This window comes from Chenopodium album, chromosome 22 (assembly GCF_948465745.1).
Source record: "Chenopodium album chromosome 22, dcCheAlbu1.1, whole genome shotgun sequence".
NCBI classification, from domain to species: Eukaryota; Viridiplantae; Streptophyta; class Magnoliopsida; order Caryophyllales; family Amaranthaceae; genus Chenopodium; species Chenopodium album.
The window spans coordinates 1,956,131-1,978,964 of NC_137855.1; the positions used below are offsets into that span (position 1 = coordinate 1,956,131).

At 31.7% G+C, this 22,834-nt stretch overlaps 3 protein-coding genes across 4 annotated transcripts; 2 read left to right on the forward strand and 1 right to left on the reverse strand.

Moving 5' to 3' along the window:
- Positions 1-2,923: 2,923 nt before the first annotated feature.
- Positions 2,924-9,023, forward strand: LOC145605702 (DET1- and DDB1-associated protein 1-like). Its single transcript, XM_081661773.1, has 4 exons — positions 2,924-3,164; positions 6,218-6,278; positions 8,273-8,334; positions 8,431-9,023. The coding sequence occupies exons 1-4, from the start codon at positions 3,081-3,083 to the stop codon at positions 8,518-8,520; spliced, it is 297 nt and encodes a 98-aa protein (XP_081517899.1). The 5' UTR covers positions 2,924-3,080; the 3' UTR covers positions 8,521-9,023.
- Positions 9,024-12,912: 3,889 nt separating this feature from the next.
- On the forward strand, positions 12,913-14,552 carry LOC145604593 (protein GAST1-like). 2 transcript variants are annotated; one of them, XM_081660490.1, is made up of 5 exons: positions 12,913-13,067; positions 13,350-13,397; positions 13,772-13,805; positions 14,066-14,249; positions 14,280-14,552. In XM_081660490.1, exons 1-4 carry the CDS (start codon positions 12,996-12,998, stop codon positions 14,245-14,247), a joined length of 336 nt encoding a protein of 111 aa, XP_081516616.1. In that variant the 5' UTR covers positions 12,913-12,995; the 3' UTR covers positions 14,248-14,249; positions 14,280-14,552. The 2 variants fall into 2 exon arrangements, with proteins under 2 accessions (XP_081516616.1, XP_081516615.1); XM_081660489.1 differs by having other exon boundaries at positions 14,066-14,552.
- A 1,200-nt stretch (positions 14,553-15,752) lies between these two features.
- LOC145604846 (scarecrow-like protein 3) lies at positions 15,753-17,871 on the reverse strand. The gene has a single exon (XM_081660821.1). It carries the CDS (start codon positions 17,270-17,272, stop codon positions 15,899-15,901), a length of 1,374 nt encoding a protein of 457 aa, XP_081516947.1. The 5' UTR covers positions 17,273-17,871; the 3' UTR covers positions 15,753-15,898.
- Between the last annotated feature and the right edge of the window lie 4,963 nt (positions 17,872-22,834).

Below are 22,834 nucleotides of genomic sequence, written 5' to 3' on the forward strand. Positions count from 1 at the left end.
TCTGCTCACCATTAAGGACAAATTCCAAAATAGATCGTCGCAGGGCCACCATAAGAAAAAGACATGGCCGCAGACACAAGTAGCACAACAAAATAACACACACGTCAGCAAAAAGCTGAGTAATCACCATATATCAGAATACAGAGTATAATAGAATAATTAACATTACTAGCTCAATTAAATAATGTAGTTCAAAACTACATAACACATTGTACTCTGAAAATAACCTTGAATAATAATACAAACCCTTTTACTCAATTAACTGATCATACCCAATAAGTGTGCCATGCTCTTTGTTCTATACCTAGCCTTGGACATGGGTAATTCGAATAAAACCAACAAGTATAAAAACTTGAATACTCCCAATAATTAGAAAACACCTTGAACCAGACCACATACGGGCCAATTCCCACTGTAGGGGACCATAGAAAAATAAATAATAAAGATTGTACCTCATTCTTAACTCATGATCATTATCTCCTTACCAACATGCCAAGGACTAAGGTCTATAACGCCGAGCCTCAAACCAAGAACAAAATAATAATTTCTCAACCTTTTGATCTCATACTTGATCAAATAATCATTCACAACCAATAATGTATATCTCAACAATGGCACAGATTCCCAAATAACATAACAATTTAAACTCCGTTCAATCATAGTATATCTCAACTCTGATATGACAATAAAACTAATACCCAAATATAATACTCTGCATTAACAACCCTAAAACCTCAATAAAACAATACTCCCTATAACAACAACATTAAAACCCTAGAAATAATTGTACAATTAATTATATACAACAAAAATAATACGATACTCAAATAATCCAATCAAATTATATAATACCACACACTTATATATATGTAAATCTTGATCATACAAATAACCAAATTATAAATTTTACACATGACAATACAAAATACAAACAATACAACAATAATTAATAATTAAACAACTTCGGCAACAAAAGATGCGTGTGATTACACATAACAAATAATACAATCAAATTAATCAAACATCTCCAAATTGATGAAGTGTGATTACCTTTTATTCAGGAAACAATTAAGCGAACCGCACTCACGCACAAGATACTCCACCATCAAAAATAAAACTCACGCATAAAACTTGTAATTTTGGGAAAACTAATAATAATGGGTTTATCATGGAGATAAATATTTATTATATGAATTAATGGAAATTATGCTACAGCTAGCTTTAAGCCACGAGCATAATGGAGTAAAGAGATAGGAATTTTAATATCAATACGGCAGCAAGGTTTATTTATCAAAAACTTGGGCTAAAATAGTTTATATATGCTTAAAAATAGAGAGTCCTGTTTAAAATTAAATAGGGTTTTAAACCTTTCCAAACTCTAAAATAAAAAAAAAATTATAGGATTAGGAAAGTTATTTAATAAATAAAAATAAACTATATATAAAATCATAAAATATTCGGGTATTACAATTATCACATGACACTTGTCATGAATATTGCAAGTTGTGTTTGATGTTTGCTATTTGTGTTTGATGTTTGCTGTAGAAATGCAACGGCTATATTAATTTTTAACAGTTAGTATTGCTATAATGCTCCAACGGTAGTTTCTCACTTCATTTAAACATATTTCCAAAAAATAATTTCACCAACGGTATAATTATAATTTTATCTATAAATAGAGCCTAATATTGATATAGTTTCTCACCCTTAAAATTTCACTCTTCTTTTTTTCATTATAAAAATAATTTGTGATTATGGATCTTAATAATCCTAATTACGGAAATGGTTCCTCTCAAAATAATCCAAATAACCAATCTTCCAATTCTCCAAATTTTCAAAGTAATTTTCATTTTGATCCAAATAACCCTTATAATCCAAATGCTCAAAAGATGTTATTTTATAACATTCCTAACCAACCAACGCATCCAAACCAACAATTTGTACTATTTATAATGACTATTAATATTGCACTAAAGAATGTCTAACTTTTTTTAATTAATTATGTAAGTTCAAATATTACAAATAAATAATAGAGATTAATATATGTTTTAAAAAATATAAAATAAAACAAGAGTGAGAAAGAGAAAATGATGGGGTAGTTAGGAGAGAGAATGGTGAGTAAGCTCACCATTGTAGATAAATAAATAAGGTGACTCACACTAGTAGCTTATGATAGTGGAAGGTGAGGTGGAAGATGATTTGGAAAAAAAATAAATAAAAAAGATAGTTGAAAGTGAGGTGGATAATGGTGAGTAACCTCACCAATGCTCATGCTCTAACTCACATCAATTTATTCCCCTATCCACACGTTCCACTATGTTTGTGTGAAAACATACTATACAACTTGAAGTACCTTCAACCATTTCGATAGTCACCAAACATGAAGTATAATTAAGTGCTTCTCCATTTTGCACTTGAAATTGATTTGGCGGTATAATATTCTAAGTATATAATAATCTATAACTAGCTTAAAGCTTTAAAAAATTATGTTTTATCATTAATGTAAATTTGAATATGTAAATTGGTCACTTATCGATGTTATCAATTATCATATTCATCATTATACGTGAAATCGTGATATAAATACAAACAAACTCAACTGCTCAAAAGTGCGATGATTTAAAAGAACAATATCAATCGTAAATTCATAATACATAGCTCGTTTAATCAAACATATTTTTTTAAAAAGTTCGATTAAATCAAATGATCGTTTAAGTATACTATGTCGGTATGTCCTCCATATGATTAATTTTGTAATTGTAATCTACTTAACTCGAGAACAAGTATAGAACTATGGATAGCGTGACATAAGAAGAAAACTGGACAAAATTATGATCGAGTTACTTGCAAATTCAGCGTTTAACATCACAAATTTATAATGACTTTTAACAAATATAATGACCTAAGAAATTACAATTATCACCGGAATATACTAGAATTTAGTATTCAAGTGCATTCTTACTTGAGATTAAAACATGTAATCAGCCAATTTTCATTATCTCTCCTAAAAAACCTATCTTTAACATACCAAATTCTTAGTGTTTCTTTGAGTTCATCGATTCTTGTTGATTTCGTAGTTAATGGGGTCCATGTTCGGCGACTGGCCTTCACACGACCCTCACAACTTCAGCCAACTTCGCCCTTCTGATCCTTCAAACCCCTCTGTAAGATGCAATTTCATCTCTGAATCTTATCGATGTTTGAATTATTGTTTTTGATTTCGTTAGAAATGGCGTTAATTTGATCTGGGTTTGCTGTAATTATTTTAGTTGAATGATGGGGATTTGTGTCTCATCTGGGTATTTCAAGTAATGAACCAATTTTGTTTGCTAAATGCTTGGCTTAGGATTTTGTTATGTGATTTGTGAAATAATCATTGTTGTGGAATTGTATTTAGCAAGCATGATCATAATTTTCTCAGAATTATTCAAATTATTAAGTGCTGTTTAGTTAAGCTTTTGTACAATGGGTGACTCAATTTTGCAATCTGGACAAATTTAGGGATTTCATGGCATAAACCATGAGTTTGTTTGTTTGGGGTTGAAACTTGGCCTTCTTTGGATGTGTTTTGCTGTGATAGCATGCCGGAGAAATTCATTTGGGTTTAAAATCGAAACTTGGCCGTCTTCTAATGGTTGAGAAAGTATATGATGCTTCTTCTGAAAATTTGATATTCCCAGTTGACGCAGTTAAATTTTATGAAGGTGTCATTGATTTCATTGTAGACGCTGTTTATAATCACCATAAAGAATAAGATGGTAAATTTGTTCTTTATATGCCAATGTAAGTATTATATGCAGTTGCATCTGATGTTAATGAACTTTGTGGGTAAATTAGACTCGATTATTTGGTTTTCTAGGGCTCTCAATTAGTCTAAAGGTAAGTATTATTGATAGTCCTAGCTTGAACCTCAAATTCATTTTGCTATTTACGAAGTTTGATGAAATGAGCAGCATTTCTTTATTAACTAAGGTGAAGTAAAGGCATTCGATTGAATTGGCTCTTCAATCTTCACAACCTTCAAATATTCAACTAATAGTGTAGAATTTGGTCTTCATAACACAATTTGACCAATATGGGCATAACTTCATAAAAAGAGTTGGTGAGTGACCTGTCTCCTTCCAGAGAGTGTAAACAAGTCTTTGGGTCCAGCTCTATGTTTCCACATTGCGCCAGCCTTCTCATTTCTGCCGGGATTGGAGTCTAGGTTCAGGCTAGATTTAATCTTCTTTAAGCACTCACAGGTCACAAGTTTCAATCTTGACTGAAGAAGATTTCAATCACAAGGAGTTAGGATTTCGATTGTATTGTTTCATGTAATGTATGATTTATTTAATATCTACATGCCAGATTGATTAATGGAAATACATTTTGTGACCTATGGTGTACCTAGCTACATACCGCACTTATCAAGACAATCAATTGTAGCGATATACATGTTAAGTGATAGTTAGCTAATGACTCACACCTTGACACCTTGTTTTTGTTGGGATATATGTTTTTCCAATATATATAAGCTTCTGGCACACGTGAAAAACTAGGTTGATGGCTTGAGAGGAAAGTTGAGAGGTATAGAGAAGACATATCTAGTACTGCGACAAGGTATTTTAGTGAGTAAAGAGGAAATGAAATAAAGACAATCATGATCGATTTGTTGCATCATGTTTCTGACTGATACTTCACTAATGATTTGTCATTCATTTAATGAAATTGCCTTAAATAGTACACTGTCTTTTAAGGTTACTGTACCCTTCCCCCTTTATATTCCATTTGCTACACCTCCATAGCATAGTTAATGAAAATTGAAGAACAGACTCTCTGCACTAGAAGTTGTGAAGCTTTGCAAAATTGCATCATTTGCATGTTAAAACAAACCTTTTGTACAGGCACCCTAGTAATAATACAATATGCTCTCGAGGCCATTTTGACATGTATATAAGGACTTCTTGAGTTCAAGATTTTATTAGCGTCTGATGTGTGTGTGTGTGTGTGTGTGTAACCAGACATTTAAATATTTTCTCACCCTCACTCACCCCCCCCCCCCCCACACACACACACACAAAAGGGGGGAGGGGAGGGGGTATTGTTCCTTACCGACTAGTTAATCAAGCATACTCTGATACATGTTAGCCAGTTATCACTGTCTTTCTCGACGTTTAAGTTTCCCTCATAACAAACCTTCAGTTTAAGCATGGGAATCTATTTGTGTGAACTGTGGAGTGGAGTAGAGTACATCTGCAATATCACTATCTGTCTTAAAACATAGAGAAATAGATAGTACTTGCTGTACGTGAGTTGCTCCTATTATGGTATTCTTTTGAAAATATTGTAATTTTGTTACTTAATGCAGTACAAAGTGAGAGCACATTATAATATTGGGATCCCTAGGGTGTGGCAGAAGAGTATACTAGATTGATTTTGAGAAAAATATCTATGTGAATGACCTGAGTAACAGGAAGAGGATGATGCAAGGCTCACATATCCTTGTTGATTAGGATATTGGTTCACTTCCTTTTCACCTTTTCATTATTTGGTTGCTCTCCTTTTTTTTTTTTTTCCATTAGTTCTCAATTTCAAATTCAATTTGAATTATAGTAGAACTTCAAGCATTAGATAGAGTAGAAAGACAGGAGGCCTTCACACCAGGCAAAGGGAGTACCTTATATAAATAGTTTAATGATATTGTCAGGGTAACAAAAAATAAACTTTATCTGCAGAATAGAGAGATTCTAAATGTCGAAGTTGACAGAGTGTTTATTGGTTATCAGTTCCTTTTGTGCTTGTTATTCTTCTCTTTTCCTCAAATTCTCAATGTACCTTATATAATGATTTGCCACCTCCCCATGCTGTACATAATTACAGTTTTCTCTTCCTTTTCTTGTTGTTTTCTTAGAACTCAGAAGTAAAACTTCATGTGATTGAACCCCCAAATTCCTAATCCTACCTGTGACCCTATTGCCTACACTAGAGTCCTTAGTGTTTCCTCCTGATGTTAGGGAAGCCTGTGACGTAGTAAGGTAGCCAGCAAACAAATGTATATCTCTGTTGGGAATTTTTCCCGTGATGCAATTTATGCTGGGCCCAGCATTGAGTAGGTCAAAGGCCTCAAAGGCTTGTTGATTTTATTTATGAAAGGTTTATGTTTAAATTAGGAAGTCCTTCATCACATGCCTTGATGTAGCATTCTAATAGGCTACTAATTCCTGTTTATGTGCAGAGATTGACGCCTGCCACCTACCATCCCACTCACAGTCGTACTCTTCCACCTCCTGATCAAGGTATTGCTAATTCTATATTCCTAATCATATAAGCATGTTGAATTCATACAGTAAATGAACAATAGTACAATACACAGTAATAATTTTGCATAATATAAGTTGAAATTTGGATGCTACATGTAGGATATGTGACAATGTTTACTGATAATCTACTATATACACAAAGGTAGATATGTTATTGCTTGTTTTTGTCTACCCTTTTTCTGATCTTTTTAGACATTCTGCATCCTGTTCCATTTAGACAATGACTATATCAATATTGACATGACAGCAATTTCAAGGAGTTAGTTAAATAAACAATGCATTTGCAGCTGCAAGTGCTTTCAGAATTCCGCGTGTTCATAATGTGTAATTTTTGACCCTGGTGTATCTAGAAGCACTATAAATGTAAAATGAACATGAGTAAACATATCCATTTTCATGTAAAAGCTGTTTCTTAAGAATTTATTTTCGTTTTAAAACATCCTTCCTGATAATCATGGAGAAAGGTATTTAAGATCACTGATAATTGTTTGAGAGGCTGTTGTACAAAGGAAAAAGAGTATGAACAGGATGATCAAATTCATAGGCAGTAGATGGAAGATTATCAACTAAACTAATGGGTCAGGAAGGAAGTCTGGCATAATCATATAACTGCCTTACACAAATTTTCCACATGAAAACCAACTAAGGTACTAGATAAGTATGAATCAACATAAAGGTATACCATGAAACAAGAGACAAAAAAAAGAGGGGGGGGGGGTGTTGAGAAGCACCAACCTGTTGTTAGTACTTTACTTGATATTTTGTAGCATTTTAAAATAAGTGAAATTTTTTTTGGAAGCAAGTATTTCCAGTAGATGGATAAGGACAAACGGAGTAGAAGAATAAGAAAAGAATGTACAGCTGAATCTATGTAGTAGCATCATCTATAAGCAATGGAACAATCATTATATGCAAAAGAATTACCTTTTATGAAAGCTATGTAGCTAATGGAATAATATGGAGTCTAGGCTGATTCATCTGCAAGCTACAATTATAAGTAACATTAAATTGTAGGTATGATCTATCTTCACCAAGGCTGTTTGCCTGTTTCTATGTTCTTTGGCTCTTTGCATATCTTGACTGGCTAGGGATAGGAGCTTACACAGTTACACCTTGGCCTTTACAAATCAATACATATGTCTGCAATGATTGTTGGATGAATAAATATTATATTCTCCCTCTGTTTTATATTAGCTGTTCTACTTTGACCGGAAACGTATGCCAATGCAAAACTTTGACCATTAATATCTTTAATTACGGGGTATATCTTAATTAAAATTATAAAGTTGACATTTTGAAAGTATGTGTTAGGCAAGTCCCATAGCAAACTACATCATATGTTACAATTTCTTTTACGTGTTGGTTAAAAATAATTTGGTTAAAGTAGGGTATGTGAATAGTGTATAAAGTCAAAGTGGTGCGAGTATTTTAAAACAGAGGGAGTAATGGAGTATATGAGTGATGAATGATGATTACATATCTTTTTTAAAAACAGAGGGAGTGTATGATTGATTAATGATCAGTGGATATCTGATTTACTTTAACCATCCATAGACATAAATCCCCAGAGATTTGACCTATCAGTTGGTAATATTAATTGTGAAGAAATATCTTTGCTAGTGTCAGATATAGCTTTAAAGCTCAATAAGGTCTTATCTCTCTGTAATATCTGGTTTTAACCTATAGCAAGATTTCTCGTCTAAATTTTGTGTACAGTTCAAAGCATGTGATAATCTTGAAGCTTAATTATAACCTCTTTTTTCTTTCAATGAAAAAGTTAAATCAAATCTTGAGGGGAGAATTTTTGCTAGTTCTACAATTATTACGAAGTATATTTTAAAGTAAATATGTTGTGAACTTATGATTGCCTGGGTGCCTGTTTCTGGAGAATAACTACCTGAGAACTCATCCTTACTTTCTGTTCCGAGGAACAGAAACATACACTGACCTGTTGGAAACCTTGGTTGCAGTTATCTGTACAGAGAGCAAAAATATTCTAATCAGACACTTCTATAAGCATGCAGAGGAGAAGGTACCAGTTTGATTAGTATTATTTGACTGATTTGCGTGCTTTTAGGCATGTATTCCAAAAATCATTTTGGCCTTCTTTTTTCTTGGGTGGATGCAGCTGAGACCCAAGAGAGCTGCTTCAGAACACCTTGCGCCTGAGAATGGAGCCAAGCATCTGAGAGCATCTTCCTCAGGAACTCCTCTATAAGCTATTGCCAGATGAAGGATTTTTAATCATGTTAATAAAGTCATGTACATAATTTTTATAAAACAATGATGTTGTAGATGTGATAGTTATATTCCAAACTGTTTTGATTTGTCGGTAATTAATAGGGTAAGGTCCTTGAGAGGGTACAGGTGTTCCCTCAATGTAGGGTGATGAAGAATTGATCCCCATACCAGGGTTCAGGAAGATGAGCTTCAAAATCGCTGTTTTCTTCCAGTTTCCTTGACAGAGTCACCAAGGAGCGAAACTTGTAATGCTTGTGGTGTGTACATTCAGTGTGCATAATCAAATAAAGTGACTGAGCTATGTCGTTTATGTGCTATTTTAGCGTACACATTGTATCATTTTTATTTTCCTGACAGTCGCTACTTGGCGCCTGCATTAGCTCTTTGTGAAGCTTGTGTTAATAGCTGCTAGCAATAGTTGCAAATTTCGGGTACAGAATAATGTATTGATTGCATTTACAACTTTAACAGCATTTTTCACTTTGCTGGTGTTTGCCTTTGGGCTTTGTCTATCACTTTTTTTTTTAACCACAAATACAGAATACTAAAAGCTTACTATGATTGTTTTGATGCATGTGATTTAACCCTACTGTAATTTATGCTTTTTGGAAAGAAATGAAAGGGAAAAAAATGCTATCTTTTGAGTTTTGATGATTGATATAGAATAAACCAAGTGGCAAATAGCAGAAGATTTTCATTCTATGTTCATATCTTTTTTTTTTTTTTTTTTTTTTTTTTTTTTTTGACAAGAATGTTCACATCTTTACTAATTGAACGCAATCTTATGATCAATAAGCTAATATGATTGATCACCAACATAATATATTGATCCTCTTGTGAAGGGCGTCTCTTACTGTTATTTCTTTTTCTTACCTTTAGAAATTTAGTACGTACCTGTGTATAAATATTACTCGTATATTTCATAGCGAGCTATTTTCTACATTATTATGAGAAAAACAAAAACACGTATGGTACTGGATCCATGAAATCAATATCACCCTCGAATTTATTCCGAAAATGCTTCCTTCACATAAACATGTCATGATTATTGTACCTAAAAATTGTAACTTTCTTTATATTGCAATTGAAAACATGAAACCAAAATTAAAAAGGCCAAATTAATTAATAATTTACATTCTGAAGGAATAGAAAAGGACCGACACTCTACAAGCTGCTAAAAATGGATAGTATCATCTTCTTTAAATTAAATGAAAGATCAGATAATAAATACTGACACCAAAAAAATAGAACCAGTGGCTGAAAAGAAATAGAGCAAACTGTGACATAAAAGAAGAACCAATTTTCCCTCCCTATAGGCTAGGCAAAAAGGACCTTTGCAATATTAATGGGGGCAACAAACAGACATACCAACCTAATAATTTTTATTTTTATATTTGTTAGAAATTAATACATGATTAAACATTCCAACGAGATTTTTCGCCAATTAAATAAATACTCTCGTAGTTTATATCCCCTTTTCACATCTGTCAATGCATTAGCTCGATAATTAGTAATCTAACAAGTAACAATCATAAAAAGCCACAACTTGCTTGAAAATAGACATTGAGACAAATCAGACAATACCCTGCATGATGATTTTTTCCTTATATACAACTTATCAAACATTGTGATTATGTAAATAATGTCATTAATAAAAGAGTAGAGAAAGTATACCATGTTTATGTAAAAACGTTTTAACGTTAACAGATACATATCATAATCTATTAAAAAAAAAACCGAGGGTGTGTACTTAAATTATTTGTTACAAAAATAAATGTATGATAGAAAAATAAAAGCCAATAATAATATGAATGAATGATGTACTGGTTAAAATTCACATGGTGTGTTTAATATAGTTCTCTGATAAGTCATACTTTAATGTGTGTGTCAAAAAATGAGAGAAGTTTTAAGGCAAAAACTCGAAATAGTTGAGCATGTGATAGCACATGGAAATGGGCCAATTTCATGCTATCTTACTTTAAATTGGATTTTATAGTTGCACATGGATGATACAATATCCAACTTCCCATTAAGACACAAGTCCCTACTTTTTTTGTATACCACTTACTTGTATTATGTAACGGTGGTAGGTTCCTTCTTATTTATTGTCACTATTTTACAAGATTGGTTTCAAGATTTTATCACACTATATTGTTGTAAATTGACATTTGTCTTCAAATCCACTTGTAATATCGGTTTTTCGGTTTCGGTTACAGTTACGTATAAAAGTTTAATACATTGTCCAAATTTATATTAGATTAATAATGTTTGATGAAATTACATATCGATTACTATTATTTTACTGTTCTTAAATTAGGTCATGATAGATACGTTAAGGATTTCAATTCCATAATTGATAGATATCTCATGTCATACTTCTTTCTCAAACCTTGCTTCTTTCCAAAGGGATTGAAAACAAATTGGCGGAGTTGGCTGATTATGTAAGGGGAACTCTTAACCTATACATGCATTATATTAAGTAATTCTTGAGGTTTTGGCGTTCAAGTTTGGAACTTCAATTTTTGTAAAACCTTACTATCTATTTCTCCATTTCAGTTTGTTTTGATCCCTTAATTATATTATGTCTAATCATCGTCATTTGCAAACATAATATAGCTAAAAATATCTATAAAATTTGTCACCTTTTAAAGTTATAATTGTGCACGCAAACATTGCGTGCGTGCATAAATTTATAAGTAAAAGCTTAATTAACGTTTGTAATAGTTTGTCTAAATAATTTTATTATGAAGAAAAGGACAATTAAGATATGAAATTAAATTATTTTTTGTGTGGGAAAAAGAAAGTGTCCCTTGAGGATAGTTGTTGAGGATTGATCAAGGTATGAAGTGATGGTATATGCACATGATACCTCTGATATTGCCAATTGTGATGGTCTTTCAAATTGAGATATGGTTGGGGGTTAACTTACATGTTCCAAGTGGGAGCCTACTTCCCTCCTTTCCGAAAGACTACTCATAACACAATCCTTTGGATTATATATGCAATAATTATCATTATTATTATTATATGGAAAATGTGATAAATCACGACAATATAATTTAAGTCTAATATTTCGTACTTCGTATTAGACAATATATATATAATATATTTAATTTTCATTAACATACATGAAAAGTCCTTAAATAACTAATTAATATCACTAAATTGTTTTGCTTTTTAGGTTTTCTTAGTGAAGATTGTCCCACCATTAAGAATGCACTTAATGAGGGTTATTACATATGAACATATCCAAAATATTTTTAAAATGCCCTAAAATGAACTTAAATATTTAAGAGTAAAACCAGAGGAATATTTTGTCTATCCACAACAAAATTTGCATCATTTTTTTAATTCGTACCAATTGAAGGTTTAATATGAGGAGATCTATACTAGAATCGATATGGACCGATTGTTGAGTGTTGACAAAAGTTGTATTAAAATTATGAATATATGAAGTCACGCTCAAGATTGTATTTGATTTATTTCTTACTATAAATATTTTGAAACTAAACATCTATACTTAGTATTTAAAAACACAAACCACATATTTTCACATGACACATGTCATCACAAGTCACTCATTATCCCATATGCCACATGTCACCTCCCTTAATTTTTTTGTTCAAGTCTTTATGCATTCTATAACTTGGAAATTCTAGAAAGAAAATGAAGTGTTTCATTTCCACCATAATTTGTACATATTAAATAAAATATAGTATGAATTATAATCAAAATTGTCTTTTCATCTCATACACTTAAATTATAACTTAAACTAATACGTCATTTCATATTCCACAATCTTCATGTATATATACTTAATCCTTCATCTTCTTTCAAAATTCTACTCTAACCATTTTTTTTAAGTTTTAGCAATGAAACAATTACTTTGTATACTATATAAAAAGTTTCAATTTATGAAAAGTATACCTTTATTTGAAAATAATTTATCCGAGTAACAACCCGTGCATCGAACGGGTCAAAAGGCTAGTTAATGTTAATTACTACTCGTACTTAGTATATATATCTATACTGTGTAGCATCATTCTCCAATCAAGAAAGAACAAAATAGAATATGGAATAATCAAAACGCTATCATAAAGAATGTACATTTCTTTTTGTTGAAGACATTGCCCATGGTTTTTTTTTTCAAAATTACTTGGGTTATAAATTATTCAAAAAATATGATACTCGTATAATATGGTGTACATAGTTAAGTTTTTACAAACCAAAAAGATATTTCTTACAAAAAGACCATAATAAATTGCTAAAATGAAGGACAATTTGGTCAAACGTCACTTTCACAATTTACAAAGTTTGTAAATACCATAGATCATATATTGCCTATAAATACCATCTCATTTCACAAAAACTTACATCCAACACACTCCCATACATTCTTCTTTGAAAATTTGCTTAAAATCACTTAAAAAATCTCCTTTGTTTCCTTAAGAAATGGCAATGTCAAGGAACCTAAGTCTTTTGCTTTGTGTCACTTTGATGCTTATTGTATTGACAGCAAACCAGGTACGTTACATTACTAGCTATCACATAACTTGTAATGCTACGTACAATATATCCTTACTTTCCTGTTTAGTCGTACACATGAAAATTTTTTAATCGTCTATTCTCTCATTACAAATTCAACTAAATTAGTGACTAGTAAAAACTGTCACTAATATCGTAGTTTCTTGTAGTGATATACTCCGTACAATACAAAGTGTCATTTTATTACATACATTTACTTATTTATACACTAATACGGAATATATTAAAGTTTAATGTGTGTTTTTTTTTTACGTTTTACAGGCTTATTGTCAATCTTCTCAACCACAAACCCAAAGTGGCCACTCACTGGTAAGTGCTTGCAACACTAACAATCCTTATAATTTCGTAATAAAGTTGAAAGAAATGGTGATATTATGCTCTAAAAATAGAATTAAGTACTCGTAACCACTAATTTAAAGAATCAACACTATTGATTACAATGCATAAAAGTGGTAAATTTCTTAGAAGGACGTTTCTTTTGCTGATTAAATATAGAAACTTTCTTTCTTTTTTCAAATTTATTTTGTCCGTGAACTTTTATGACATTTAATAGAGAATGATCTTTTTACACAAGTATGTACACGTTGGTTGGAAACTTGGCTAAAATATTTATCTAACCATATCCTGAAAAAGGACAAAATTAAATTACTCATTTTAACCTTTTGATTCTTATTTATATGCAGTACGGTGCGTCACAAGGAAGCCTCCATCCTCAAGGTAGGTTTAATTTGCCATCATATCTTTGTAACACTAATAATATAGCGTGACATATTATGAAATTGAGAAACCCCCTATAAGATGAGTTTCTAAGTATCATTGATAACACATGTCGACTACACTAACACGTTCTTATACTTGGTACGTGTTAGTGTAGTCGACTATCACTCATATAAGTATATATTTATGTTTTCGTATCTGTATCTGTATCCGTATCGGTGACTATACTGATGAACATTATTATATAAACGGGAATGCAGAATGTGGACCTCGGTGCACAATGAGATGCTCAGCCACAGCATACAAGAAGCCGTGCTTGTTTTTCTGCAACAAATGTTGTACAAAATGTCTGTGTGTCCCACCTGGTACGTACGGCAACAAGCAACTATGCCCTTGCTACAACAACTGGAAGACCAAAAGAGGCGGCCCTAAATGCCCTTAATTTATTACCACATTTATTTTTCTAAGTACTGCTTATTATCTTCTCAACTACTCTTATAACTAAGTATTTATTATAGTAGCACTAGTAGTATAGTATGTAGTATGTACTTCCTTTAAATCTAACTACATATTTTAAGGTCATTTTTAGGATCTACTACTACTATTACCCAAGAAATGATGGAACCATGTACCTAAGTTGTGGTTCATTCTAATTTATTGATGCATCGATCGATCTACATGATGTAATTCGGTTATAATGTAATTTGTTTTACGAATTATATGTAATATACTATAGTGTAATGAAATACTATAGTGTAATGAAATTATCCAAGTTGGGTACTCGTATTACATTTCGAATTAAGAGCTCTCATTTTCGTTTTTTCCTTTGAGTTCCATAATCATCTACAAGTATATATTAGCTAATGCAATAGGGATTACGAATATGCCATTATCGTCTCGGATTATTGTCTATCTAAAATCGTTAGAGCTTAACATGAGTTAAAATGTACAAGTATATTGATATTTTCAAACTTTACAAGGATCCAAGGAATCTCAAAAAATATATAGAGGCAAAATTTTGAGAGTACAACCCAAGCAAAATCAGGAACCTATGACATTTTAGGCCCAATGGATTATACTTTGGGTTTGAATAGAATAAAATGAGTAACAAAATATGCAGCAACAATAGTTTGGGCCTCCACCAAATTGGGCTGGGCTAACAGTATATAAATTTGGGCCTAGTATATAAACTTGAATTGTTTAATATTGGGCCTTCAAAGGCTTTGGAATTCACAACTTGGGAAATATTGCAAGAAAAGAAGTCAAGAACTCCTGAATCAGAGCAGGGCCAAATCAGCAGCAAGAGAGCTGTCCAAGATGAGGACTGTACAGGCAGTCTCAACCGAGTTCCGGATGAGGAGTGTTGCCTACATACCTTCCGTGAAGAAGGATCAAGTTGAGTGTAGGTAGATCCACTAGGGGTATTAGGAAATCCACATACATGTAGAGAGTTAAGAACCAGCAAGTTTTGGTTATGTAACCTGCAACTCTGCAAGGCTTAAGTGCAGGATGTCTGAGCATTAGAACATAGATGTGTGGCTAATTAACAATACAATCGCGCTGTCTACTTGTCTAGCATTTGGTTACACCTTAAGTGCAGGATGTCTGAGCATTAGAACAGAGATCTGTGGCTAATTGTAATATACAATCGCGATGTCTAGCATTTGGTTAGCAATTAGACCACCATTGATGCTTAATACAGCAGTTTTCAGGTCTCATATAAGCGCGGTTTATTTGTTATTTTGTCGCAGTTGAGTCTGCAGAAATGCATTTTTTTCCCACAGAATATGGTGTTAGCAATTTGACATTGTAGTATGGCAACCATAGAAAATGGTAATAGGAGTAACATACTCAAATTGATACAATATACACACCCAAAAACACAAGAAACCCAAAAAAAAAAAAAAAAAAAAAAAAAAAAAAAAAAAAAAAAAAAAAACATAAAAGAAGGCAAACCCAATGCTACAATAAAAGATCATAAAGAGGTTGCTTCCTCATATGATTTACTGGTATACATCTGCTAGCTAACAAAACTATTCATACAAAGATTGAAAACAAACTAAACCAACAACACTATCAAATCGTATCGATTTTCACCTCCTACATCTCCATGCTGATACTGAAAAAAGGGGGCGATCTTGCCAGCAGATAACAACACATCCATTTTCTTCCTTAATTCTATAACCATCACAACTACACCCTTGGAGCAATCGCCGTGCTTGCAACATGCCCATATAGCTCAAAGGAACGCTTCCAAATCCAGCCATATCGAGCCTTTGCATCCACCTATCGAGCTTCTCATGCCTTTCTCTTCTTTCCCCACCTTCACACGCGATAATATTCTTGATCTCTTCCCCTAGAAGCATCTTCTCTACTTTCCTCCTCTCAACCGATGCTCTTGGTAAGGTACTCTCTAAGCAATCGAACAATGCAGCATAAAAGTACAATGCCTCGGACAATCTTTCCATTAGTCCAGACCCATTATGGTTTGAATCTTGCTCGGTTATCACCATAATCTTCGGTGATAACCCCCACAAAGAAGCAAGAAAACCATCCATCTTTGCTGAAGCATTAACCGAAGTAGGTGATGATGAAGCAGAATCATTACTCGGGCTACTACGCCTATTAGCATTTCCTCCATTAGCCCCATTTACATGATTAAACAATCCTAAAGATGAACTTTTCCTTAGTGTTTCATCATCAGAGGCCAAGAGGGTATGAAGCTGAAGGACCGAGCTAATAGCTAAAGCCTCCCCGGTCTTAACACGAAGCTTTTCAACATCAAGATTTTCCAATTTGCACACAACAGGATTAAACTGAAATGGCAAATCCAACTTCTCAGCTTCATCAGTTAACCTATGAGCCACTTGTTCCAACACCTCTTTCTGTTGATGAACACCGGTTATTCTCAAATGAGGCGGTCCTTCAGGCCTCGCACTCAAGGCCTGAATAAGGGCAATCCATTGTGCAGGTTCTGATGCATTAAGATCAATAATGTGAACCATCTTTTCACCATCCATTGCTTCAAGAATCGATTGATTCGTTACCACGAAAGCAAGCTTTAAGAAGGGAAACAGCTCAAAATACAACTTCCTAGCAAGAATTTCCTCTGAAACAACAGGCATTCTTGTAAACTGAAGGGCTCTATATATGCCAGGCCATGATTTAAGCACCCTTTCAGAAAGGGATTCAGCAAAATAAGCAGCAATTCGCTGCATTGTATCGCCATCAGGCGCGGCGAGGTGGGAGATTTGCTCTAGGGCTAAGTTTGCATTATCTAGGCTACCATTAGAGACATGGTTTGCACAAGCTAATAACAAATGTATCAAATAAAGACCCCTTTCTTCAGGTTTCAATTCTCTAAGCCAAGGATGTGATGAACCTATATTTGGTGACATTCTAGAGAAAAATTGAAGGGGGGAAGATGAAGTTACTGATGATCCATCATCTTGAAGCATTGGTCCCATTAACAATTACACCCCCAAAACCCCACAAATTTTTTATCCTAATTCAATCCAACAATCCCAAAAAAATAGGGATTTCCTTATATTATGGCCAAAATATCAAAATCACAATAACCCAAATCAATCAAACAAATAACAAACTATATGAAATGGGATTTAACAGGTGAAATTGAACAAGGGTTTTTGATAGAATAAAGAGCATGAACTTTCTAAAGCAAGAAAAAACAAAAACTTCTTAAACAAGATAGATCAGATATTACCATGAAAAGGGAGAAAACAGAGGAAACTACCATGAAAAGCTTGAAAGATGTGAAATTTGATTGAATAACACCAAACTATTTCTGGGTTATGCAATTCAATCGAACCCCATAAAAAGCCCCTTAAAAAGTTGACAACTTTTTGATCAAATAGCTCGAATTTCTCTATCTAAGCCTCTGTTTTCTCTCTAAAAATTGGGTTTTTGATTGTAATCAATTGGAAAAAGGAGGATGAAGAGAGAGAGAGATGAAGAAGGAAGTGAAGCTTTGAAGAACTCCACAACAAATGGGGGGTAACGTTAGTAGACAATGCGTGGTAGTAGTTTTTGTCGTCAACTCATTTGTTTTCTTTCTTTCTACTCTTTTATGAAAAAAATAAAGGAAAAAAAAACAGAGGAATATGGAATTTATGAGAAGAAGAGCCTCATTTTTTGTTGTTTTTTGTTAACCTTTTTCTTTTTTGACAAATAGTTTGTAGTACTTGTTAATTTTTTATTTGTTTGAATAATTAAAAAGTTTATACATACTACACATAAACTTTACAATTATTATCTTTATTTTTACATGTTCACTTCGAATTTTTTTGTATAATCTTACTCTCTATTTTATTTAGACAACATAATTTTACACAAAATACTTGTTTAAATATTGTTTCAACAAAAAAAAAAAAAAAAAAATGTTTACATAAGTACCGAGTACATTTTTCAAACACTTTTAGAAAATCTTACACACAAATGAGATAATTTTAGGAAAAATGAGTTTAGATAATTTCATACAATTTCAAGTAATTTAAACAATAAAAATTGAACCAGATAGTGTCTTATATGGTATGACATGACTTAAACCGAAATTAGTCGACATTTGAAATTATTAGGCTATGTTTAATTCATCTTATTTTGCTTATTTGGTTTCATCTAAACTTATTTTTCTAATCTAATCAATCTGATGGTTTAATTTGATTAAAATTTGACCTTATATCCAATCCATAAGAAAAATACATATCAAATGAGATCTCATTAGATTTATATTTATACATTTTATAAAAATCATTATGAAACTAATAATATTCAGGTATAAAATATCTCTAATATAATGATAGGGTATCATCTAACCTGATATGATATAATTAATAAAGTATAAAAATAAAATAAAATAAACCACTAAGTGAGGTACTCTAAATGATAATTAAGCTCATATTTTACTAAACATTTAAGTGATTTTTTTTTAAAAAAATAAAAATATAGTAATCCAAAGTGACTATCATATACTTTTGTCTAATGGGAAAAAGATATGGTAGTGGCTTTAATTTCAATGGATGGTTTCGTCTTAACCTGAAGTGAGTTTGGGAATCAAGGAAAAGAGCCAAAGAAAAAGGCTCCCCAAATTTATTCCCAATCAACACTTGGATCCAAACATGCCTTAACAAAGACAAACAAAACACTCACACTTTCTCTCTCTAATTTTCTCTCTCTAAACCCCTAATTTTGTTTGTTAGTGGGGTTTTGTGTTTGGAAGAGGGAATTTACATGGAAGCTCACAATCAAATAAATTTAAAAAATAAATAATTAAATTGGTTTTTTTGTTTGAAAGCCAACACACCAAAGACACATACAAATTGGTATTTATCCCATTCTCCTTATTTAAGACAAACGGGACAAGGTGGTTAAGGATACTTCCAAAAGTAGATACCACTTTTATCTTTTTTTGTGGACTCTCTTTTTTTGTCCTTTTACCCAACTACTTTTTTTATTTTTCAAGTTTTTTTCTTTGTATTCAATTTTATTTTGGGTACAATGTATATGTGAATTAATGCAACTATATGTTTCAAAAAAAAATTAATGCAACTATATTTTCTAGAGAATTAGTTTTGATTCAAATCCTATTCTTTGTATTAGGGATTATAATGCATGTTTTTCCTAAGTCCACGTGAAAGTGAATATCGACCCGATAGTTTTGGTTCAGCTAATCTAATATGCAGTATTAATTATGATTTCGTTTCACGGTCAGGCATTGATTGTTGGTTGATTTTCTTGGTTTATTTATTGTTTAATATTATATGTCATGTATATGACTTGCCCTGTTATATATATAGATAGTTATTTTTAAGTAGATAATAATAATAAAAAAAAGGTTACATTTTACAAATTTACAAGTATATTAAATTCAAATTTTTGTTTAGGTTTTTAATATAATTTTATTGTATTTTTGGATGGAATAAAAGGAAAGAGGTGATATAACTTTCCCTCGAAAGATTATAATTAAAAGAAATTTTGTTCAAAACTTGACTATACTTTTGTTCAACAATATACAAAGTATATTTGATGATGCTTGATAGACCTAAAAACGAAGTATTCTTTTGTCACTAAAAGACAGTTCCATTATTCATCATAATTTATCCCTAAAAAATTTGCTTCATTTTGAGAGTTTATGTTCAATGTTGGATTATGTATAGTTTACACGTAAAAATACGATTATCTCTAAACATTATTACAAAAATAAATAAACTAAGGGCATATCTGATTTACTGAACTGAATTGAATATTTTATGAGAGGAAGAAATTGGGAATTGAATTGAACTGAAGTAAACTTAACTGAACTTAAGCTAAAGAGAACAGACCCTAAGATTAAAGTTGTTGATTTTTTTAGCAGAAGCCTAGAATTAATTAAAGGAATTTCCATACAACTTCACAAACTTGGGAGTACAAGCAACTAATTTAATAAGGGTGGTTTTGTTAAACAAATAACCTAAGCTAAGCAGCTGTAGGTCACTGAAAGGGAGCTTTATTAGCTGATTTTGCACATTTCAACTTATTGTCTTTTTCAATTTGTCTTCAATGTAAACCAAGAAGTTTTGTAAAGGAAAAAAAAAATCACAAAAACTAATTTTAAATCATAAATATTGATCGAAAGAAATTTGACTGAGTTACTAATACGTGTGAAATGGAGAATAACCTACCACATAAATTACTTTAAGCAATGCCTAATTTTCATTATGAGTGCATCGATTGTAGGTTCCTTCAATTCACCCTCTTGGAAAAACTACTTGTGTAATTTTTCGTACGAGGTAATATTATTTAATACGAAGTATATATGTAATGTTATTGTACATTATATAGTGTATTTACCAAAAAAAAAAAAATTGTACTTGTTGTACCAAAAAAAATGCAAGATAAAGAAAAAATTCAAGATATCTGCGATTATTTTCAGTGCAGTTCAGTTCAGCTCCTAATTTCCTTCTCTCATAAATTATTCATTTCAATTAAGCTCTAATAAGTTTAGTTCAGTTCAGTCCAATCAATTCAACTAAACTCATTTCAGTCAATAAGAACGGGTCTTAAGAGACTTTTTTCACATATAAAACCCATAACGCGTAAAAAAAAGTCATGGATAAAAGTATTGATTGATGTTGTACCATAGTAAATTAGTAACCGTACTAGAAACAAAATTTGTGGAATGAGACAAAACATTTACTGCGACTTTGAAGCAAAAGTCCAAACAAGCAATTCATAGACTCAATAATAAGTATATGTAGGGGGATTAATTTTGTCTTTTTAGGCCACCGACTAATTTGAAGAGAATTAGTACAATGTGTTTTTCTTGTAGGTAGAAGAGTAGTAGTAGTAGTAGTAGCAGCTGATTATAATGACATCTAATTAATTAGGTGTGCTTTCAAAATTTTATTAGTACAACACAACATGTTTAATTTCTCATTTTTGTCATCTAATTTGGATGGTTTTGTACTAGTGATCAATATTGTTGTTTGGTAACTACTTTAGTTTGGAAATTGGAAGTGGTTATGTTTATGTTTATTCCACTAGTTTAACCATTACAAGTTTACAACTAACATTACCATTTACCACTATCTATATAACTTGTAATCTTGGTTATGACTTGTATGTGTTATTGCATTGCTTTTGTTTTGTTGATCGGTTTTAATGAAATTGCGTGGCTCGGTTTTTACTCAAAGTCGAATTGATCAAGTCATATCTAAAATTTAATAGTTTTGTTTAAATTGTCACTACAATGAATAATCGAATTATATAGCTTATCGTCCAACTATACTGACTAAAAGTAACCTTATGTCTTGTAATAATTCAAATGACATGTTTGTTACGTATGCCTAATTTCTTTGAATGAGAGGGAGGGCCATAGCACCAAAACCATGTGGGTAGCCTAGTTCATGAAAGTCCAATATTTACAGAATAGATCCAGCTATAGCTCTCTCTTTTTTGGGTCAGTTATCATGATAAAATGACAGCAAATCTAACGCTCCCTCAACTATAATTTTTCTAAGGAAAAAGAGTAATCAGAAAGTTTCTTAATTTCTATTTTTTTTTTTCTTTGCAAAAAACAGTTGCCAAAAGTTTGAATAAGAATCCACCAGTGCTTTCCTTTGAGTCATTCACATGAGATCATACAAAATTAAATCAATTATTAAAATTATTTGATTAACTTAAATTTATATTATATTCTGAAGTTCTGAAAGCAATTATCTACTCAAAATTTTGAGCTTAATATGAGTTTAAAACAAGTTATGGTCAAAATATGACCAGTCAAATTATACTTTTGGCTTTGTACCAAAAAAAAAAATTATGCTTTTGGCTTTTTTAGAAAAGTTTTTCTTTGATCAGAAAAGTCACACTAGATTCTAGTAGTGAAATCTAAAATCCTGCTTACTTTGATGATTTTGATCATGAATCTGTATTAGTGCTTTTCAAACTAGAGTAAAAGATTAACATTTTCATTTTTTATTTTTTAATGACAACAAGTTTAATATTTTAAATAAATAGGAAAATACATAATTTTACAAATTGATTCATATTAAATTTACTTAATTTTGACCATTAGTATTTGATTATGGCCTTGTTTAGTGGTAGCGTTTGAGGTAGCTATTACTTATAGCGTTTTGAGTAATCAAAACACTACTAGAAAAAATTTTGTGAGTTTGCTTTAAAATATAGACATAGAGAATCACCATCATTAATGTTAGGCATGTACAAAACTATCCGAGAATCCGATAATCCGATCCGCAACCGATCCGAATTTTTGGATATCCGATCCGAGTTTTCATTTCGGATCGGATATCCGATCCGAAAAGGCGGATATCGGATGCGGATTTGGATATTAATTTTCAGAATTTCGGATATCCGATATCCAAAATATAAAGCCTAAAATAATATAATTTTTAAATTGTTCATATAAAACTAACCCTGTATTATTAACTTATTGTAATATTCTTAATATATTTGATGATAATATTAATTGCAAAAGGACTACTATTTTTGTTAAAATATTTTGTACAACTTAG